Source organism: Mobula birostris, chromosome 6 (genome assembly GCF_030028105.1).
Source record: "Mobula birostris isolate sMobBir1 chromosome 6, sMobBir1.hap1, whole genome shotgun sequence".
Lineage (NCBI taxonomy): Eukaryota > Metazoa > Chordata > Chondrichthyes > Myliobatiformes > Myliobatidae > Mobula > Mobula birostris.
In genome coordinates, this window is record NC_092375.1 from 146,022,198 (window position 1) to 146,029,084 (window position 6,887).

A 6,887-nucleotide genomic window follows, 5' to 3' on the forward strand; every position below is an offset into this window, starting at 1 on the left:
AAGGGACCCCACATGTCAAAGTAAAATACATCATCAAAATTTGCAAAAATTGTTAATACTCTCAACAATATTATAATACCACAATATTTTGGAAAACTTGCCACAATTGAAGAACTACACATAATATACTGTGTAGCATTATCAGCAGTACAGTGCAATGGCTACAAAACAGAGGGACTCATTAATAGAGACCCAAAATTGAGCAATGAAATCAAAATACCATAATGGCAGAAGTGATTTTAAAAAATGAAAACCTAAGAGCAGAAATAGCCCACCTAATAGATATAAAATGGATAATCTGAGCAAGAATGATAAGGGAAAAGCCAAGGAAATACAAAAGGAAATGTAAAGTCCATACAAGAAATGATCAGCCTAACAAAAGCAATGTAGAATTTATAGAAACCAGTACACTAAAACAAAAGCTTGTGCACACAAAGCCAGACTAAATAGGTATATGAAATGTGCGAGAGGAAGCAAACAGAATTATCAGTTAAGAAACAATGAGAAAGATTTAAACAGGCCATTGAAACACACACACACACACACACACACACGAAGGAATGAAAATACCCGAAGTCACAATAGATATGCTGAAAGAGGTTATAAAAAATACCCACTAGAAAAGTATTAGCAGTGAGAAAAATGTACTTGCCTTCATTTGTACCAATTAATACATATTAACAATTTTCTGAAAAATCCTGAAAAAGTGCCTGAATTTTTGACAGAAGTTAAAATATATTTTTTACCTAAAAGGAGAATCACAAATGACCCATCAAAATATCATCCTTGTTTACAAAAAATATATAATTGAGACATTATGCACGTAAGACCATAAGACCCTAGACAAAGGATCAGAAGTAGACCATTCAGCCCATTAGGTCTGCTCCACCATTCCATCATGGCTGATCCAGGATCCCACTCAACTCATATACCTGCTCTCTTGCCATATCCTTTGATGACCTGACCGATCAGGAAACTATCAACTTCCACCTGAAATATACTCACTTACTTGGCCTCTATTGCAGTCTGTGGCAGAGTATTCCACAGATTCAATACTCTCTGGTTAAAGAAATTCTTTCTTACCTCTGTTCTAAAAGGTCGCCCCTTCATTCCCGAATCATCCTCGTGAACCTCCTCTGGACTCTCTCCAATGACAACACATCCTTACTGGGATATTGGCTCTAGGACTGTTGACAGTAATCCAAGTGCAGCATGACTAGTGTCTTCTCAAGCCTCAGCATTATCTCCTCACTTTTATATTCTATTCCCCTTAAAATAAATGCCAACATTGCATTTGCCTTCTTTACCACAGACTCAACCTGTAAATTAACCTTCTGGAAGACTTGAACAAGGATTCCTAAGCCCCTCTGCACCTCTGATATTTGAACCTTCTCCCCATTTAGGTAATAGTCTGCACTATTGTCCCTTTTACTAAAATGCATTATCATACATTTCCCAACACTGTATTCCAACTGCCACTTTTTTGCCCATTTTTCCAATTTGTCAAAGTCTTGGTGCAATCACATTGCTTCTTCAGCACTACCTACCCCTCCACCTACCTTTGTATCATCTGCAAAGCCATCAATTCCATTATCCAAATCATTGACAAACAATGCAAAAAGCAGTAGTCCCAATACTGACCCATGAGGAACACCACTAGTCACTGGTAGCCAACCAGAAAAAGCCACCTTTATTCCCACTCGCTGCCTCCTGCCTGTCAGCCATTCCTCTATCCATGTCAGTATCTTCCCTGTAATGCCATAGGATTTTATCTTGTTAAGCAGCCTCATGTGTGGCAACTTATCAAATGCCTTCTGAGAATCCAAGTAAATAACATCCACTGCCTCTCCTTTGTCCACCCTGCTTGTTCTTTTGTTACTATAGCACAAAAGAAATTAAACTACGCATAAAAGGTTGTCACCCTGTTGACATATTAAGCACATTTCACTATTGTACACAAATATATATTTCCTTTTCCAATTTTTGATACAGATGTTGTTGTCAATGTGGTGTTTGGGATGATTTGTCTGCAGATTTTAGAACTGGCTAATTTATACTGTTTTTATTGAAGAAATTTTTCAATGTTCACACGTTGATGTCACTGGGCAAAGAATTGCACAGCACAAGATTTTTGGGCACACTGGTCATTACAAGTTAGAGGGAACATTGCCTCAGCACTTTTTTATTTCTTTTCTGCACTACTTATATAAAATTAACTATTTAATCGTATATACTTCATTTTTCCCTATATTTATTTATCATGTACTTCATTGTGCTGCTGCTTTAAAGCTAACAACTTTCACAACATATGCCAGTGACATTGAACCTGATTCTGAATCTGATTCTTACTTTCATTTTGTAAGCGGTCATATCATTCACACCCTCACACAGCCTTGAGCATCCATCATTAATTCCAGTTTAGCCCATGAAATGCATTCCGGAGATCGTATTTGGACATCTTGTATCTTTGCTGGTCACCAGACCTGAATGCATCTCACCTGGCTCTAAGCAGATTACGGATCTCATGGTTCATCTAGGGGTCCTGGTTGGGGAAGGTGCTGAATGATTTTGTGGGGACACACTCGTCTGCGACTGCTTTTATAATCCACCAGCTTATCAGAAGCAATTACTAATTGATTGGCCTTTCTCACATCAGTAAAAAAAATTAACAGGAATGAGATAGCACAAGGAGGGTGAGGAAATCCAGAATGTAGAGATAATTGAAATGCTGAGCGTATGTGTACAGTTCTTCAATGACAGGAGAGTGGAAGGCTTTGATTGTTCAACGTGTTCACCAAGAGAAATGGAGCAAACATCGTGAATGCCAGAAGTGGAAAAACTACAAGGGACCACTGCGGAAGGCAATATTAACTCTTACTTAGAGGATCAAGTGGGTTATGAAGGGAGAGACAGCAGAGATTATTGAAGGCAAATCATATGTGACTCATCTGGCTGAATTTGCTGATGAAAGAATAAAGGTGGCGGATCAGTGTTGTGTAGCAGAAGCTGTACAGATCGATTGTCAAAAGATGTTTGTCAGTTTAATAAGGTGTCTCCTTAATGTAGGCAGTTTGGGAAAGTGATTCAGAAGGTTACTTTGACATAGGTGAATGGACCTGGGTGATATGTAGCTGTGAATGTTCCTAAACTGTTTAGTTGAAACAACAATTAAAATGATAAGAAAGCACAACTGAAAGAATCCACAATGCAACAAATGTCTTTGTTGTTTTTTGACAATAAATGAAAAAAAGGATTTTGTCACATTTTGCTGATGTTTAATGTTGTGTCATCAGAATAACAAGAAACTGCCTGGTGAGGCCTTTCTACCCTGTATATAAATACCAACTCGTGTTAGACAGTGAAACATTCAGCTGGTTACCAGACTCACTGTGTTCAATATGGGAAAGGCAAGGGCTACTCAGTAAATGAACTAAATGAGAATTCTTCATGAACACCTGATCAACTATTAACACAGATATGTTTCTTCCCACAGATCATCTTCTACGAGGACAGGAACTTCCAGGGTCGGCACTATGAGTGCAGCTCCGACTGTGCCGACCTCTCCCCTTACTTCAGCCGCTGTAACTCCATCCGTGTCGAGAGTGACTGGTGGGTGTTGTACGAGAGACCCAACTACATGGGATACCAGTATGTCCTGAGCAGGGGAGAGTATCCTGACTACCAGCGCTGGATGGGATTTAATGACTGTATCAAGTCCTGTCGCAGTTACCCACCTGTAAGTTGCTGTTGGTAACTGAATTTTATCCTTCGGAGTTTGGCTTTGCTGATGGAGAATTTGCCTCGGAAGTGCCTGCTGGGTATCAAATATGCCTGAGTGTATTATTATGAAGGGTATTTTGAGGCAAAGGAGGTGGTAGTGTTAGGTCTTGTAAAGAGAATTAAGTTGGATAAGTCACCAGGGCCTGATGGGATATTCCCCAGGTTACTGAGAGGGGAAGGAGATTGCTGGGACCTTGACCAACATCTTTGGATCTTCTTTAGCTATCTGGAGTTTAGCAAGAGTTTTGTTCACATCATTATAGGAAGGACGTCAAGGCCTTGTAGGGGGTGCAGAGGAGACTTGGCGGGATGCTGACAGAATTAGGAGGCACGTGCTATATTGTGTTCTTTTCTCTGGAGTGGCAAAGGCTGAGGGGGAGATCTGAGGGAGGTTTTTAAGATTTATAAGATTATGAGATTATGATAGAGTAGACAGACAGTATCTTTTTCCCCACAGTTAAAAGCTATAAAACCAGAGGACATACACTTAAGGTGAGAGGCTGCCTGCTGTGTTATTAGAGACAGACAGTTGGGTACTTCTGCAAAATGTTTTGTTAGGCACATGAATATGAGGAAAGTGGAAGGAAATGGACATTATTTAAGCAGAAGGGATAGTTTAGTTTGCCATTTAATTTAAATGATCACATAAATTTAAATTTACAAATTTAATTGGTTCAGCAGAATATTGTGGGCCAAAAGGCCTGTTCCTGTGCTCTACTGTCATATAATCTATGTTCTAAATGTAGAACTTCTCATATTTTCTCCTACATTTTCCTTTAGCTTCCATTTGAACCAGTAGTAATGCCGGTTGGAGACATTGTTGAGGCAAATGGTTAGAGAAATGATCAAATTGCATCTGACTTTATTTCCTGTTGAAGTCAATGGCCAGACTATGAATTAGTGTTCAGATGTAGTGTACAATGAGTGAATGACCTACGAAATATCATGACTAAAACTGTGTTTTTCCTATTCCAGTACCGAGGTGGAACCTACAGGATGAGGATTTACGAAAGGCCTGACTTTGCCGGGCAGATGATGGAATTCATGAATGATTGTCCCTCTGTCTACGATCATTTCTGTTGCCATGACATCCACTCCTGTCAGGTGATGGATGGTTACTGGATTTTCTATGAGCAGCCCAACTACAGAGGCCGACAGTACTTCCTGATACCTGGGGAATACAGGAGATACAGTGACTGGGGCGGCTACAACTCAATGATCGGGTCCTTCAGGCGTATGAGGGACATCTAAAAGTGGCTCTTGAAAATCTGATTTTATTTTGTTGAAATATTTACCAAGACAATAAAATACATTTGATGACACTATTTGCTCATTCGATTCATTTACCCTGATTCCACTGAAAATTCACAGTCAAACAGTAATCATCATCTGAGTACCACATTAAATTGTTTTACCACAGTTGGTTCCAATATACAGGTAACATTATGATGATTCATAGGAGGCTGAAAAATATAAACTGAATTGAAAGTTATTCTTTGCCTCGTGTTTTTGTGCCTATTGAGAGGCATTATGCTCCATTTCTGAATTTATTTCCAATGAATTTAATGAGTATAAATATCTATCTTTATGATTTCCATAATTCTGATGGTTCTTTGAAATGACTTTACAAAATAAATGATTTTACAATGACGAAGCTACGTAAATGGAGACATGGAATTAAACAGCACAGAAAACGATGCTTTTACAAAACATGATGAATTCAAGTTGAGACCAGCATGAACAACAAGGTGAAATGGACAGAAATCTGCTGGCTAGTTTAAACATATTTATGATTCTGTGTGGGACCGGATTGTGAAGGAGGGAAGTTGAGTGGAAATTGATGTGGAATGATTTAAAGCTGCAGAAGCTTCTAAGGAAATTTAACAAAATCGGAAAGAATTATTTAAACCTTAGTAAACACAGATCCGAAATAATGTAATTAGACTGAAATATAAGTCTTTGAAAGGATGATGAATCTCTGCAATTGTCTATTCGGAGACTGTAGAGGCAGATCGAGGAAGTGGAAACAGTCTAGGGAAATGGCCCAGAAGAGGACAATGACAGGTTCTGATGGAACTTTTTAACCTCTTACCACTTAATACTATAACAGTATGACAGAGATCGGGAAAGTGTATAGTGGTTTAACATAGAAGCACAATCTGAGCTGAAATTGAATCTTAACAAATCCACATATTTTTGGTGGTTTTCAGTTCACCTGGAATTAAATCAAAGCAGAGTGCTGAGAAGGTTTTAATTCTGAAAGTGGGCACCACAGATATTAGAACAGGGCTTTTTGCTGTAGTAAAGAGCAGCAATACCTTACTTCGGAAAGCTTGCCTCATGTCTTGTTGAGGGACAAAAGAACTTTTCCAGATTTAAGTCACATTTCTGTGTTTTTTTGGAGTCGAGTGAAGGATGACCTTATTGACTGAAATCACAGCCTAAACCACACAAAGGGGTTGATGTTGAGATCTTTCCACCACTGGGGTCTTGGACAGTTGTCACAGCTGTCAGATAATGGGTCAAATATTTAAAGTTGTGTTGTTGAGAAATATCTTCTCACTGAAATTGGCAAACCAACAACCCAGTAATGGAGGAGTTAAATAGCTGTAGTGTATGTATCAACTGAATGAACTGCCTGAAATAAACATCTCAGATGTAACTTCCTTAAACATAAGAACTTCCCCAGAGTGAAAGAAACTGATGTGTGACATTATCGAGGTTCTTAAAAAATGAATTGTGTATAAGGTTGAGGGTCACAGTATTTTTATGAGAGTAGAGGTTTAACATGAGACAGCTTAGATTTGGATGAGAGAGGAAAGAGAGGAACTGAGGAGCAGAAAATAGTGTATCAAACTGGAAACAACCAAACAAATGATTCATTGACACATCTTCGATACATGGACGATTTGAAATTATATGCTCCTTCCTTCATCAGGAAAGCTAAAACAATTAACTTAAAGAGTGGAACTATTTTCAAAGGATATAAACATGAACTTTGGACTAGATAACCGAAAAATGTTAAATATAAAGAAAAGTGCAATAGAGCGAGTAGAATATAAAGCAGAGCAGCACAATACAGTTGATGGATGAGTCGGAAATGTAAT

At 38.5% G+C, this 6,887-nt stretch overlaps 1 protein-coding gene across 1 annotated transcript; it reads left to right on the forward strand.

Moving 5' to 3' along the window:
* Nucleotides 1-764: 764 nt before the first annotated feature.
* LOC140199437 (gamma-crystallin S-1-like) lies at nt 765-5,031 on the forward strand. Its single transcript, XM_072261539.1, has 3 exons — nt 765-788; nt 3,494-3,736; nt 4,756-5,031. Exons 1-3 carry the CDS (start codon nt 765-767, stop codon nt 5,029-5,031), a joined length of 543 nt encoding a protein of 180 aa, XP_072117640.1.
* Nucleotides 5,032-6,887: the final 1,856 nt, after the last annotated feature.

Bases quoted from the DNA above. Each gene is read 5' to 3' on its own strand.
- LOC140199437 (XM_072261539.1), top strand. From the start codon at position 765: ATGACCCATCAAAATATCATCCTT. The intron at 789-3,493 runs GTTTACAAAAAA...TTCTTCCCACAG, and splicing joins CCCATCAAAATATCATCCTT to ATCATCTTCTACGAGGACAG. The intron at 3,737-4,755 runs GTAAGTTGCTGT...TTCCTATTCCAG, and splicing joins CCTGTCGCAGTTACCCACCT to TACCGAGGTGGAACCTACAG.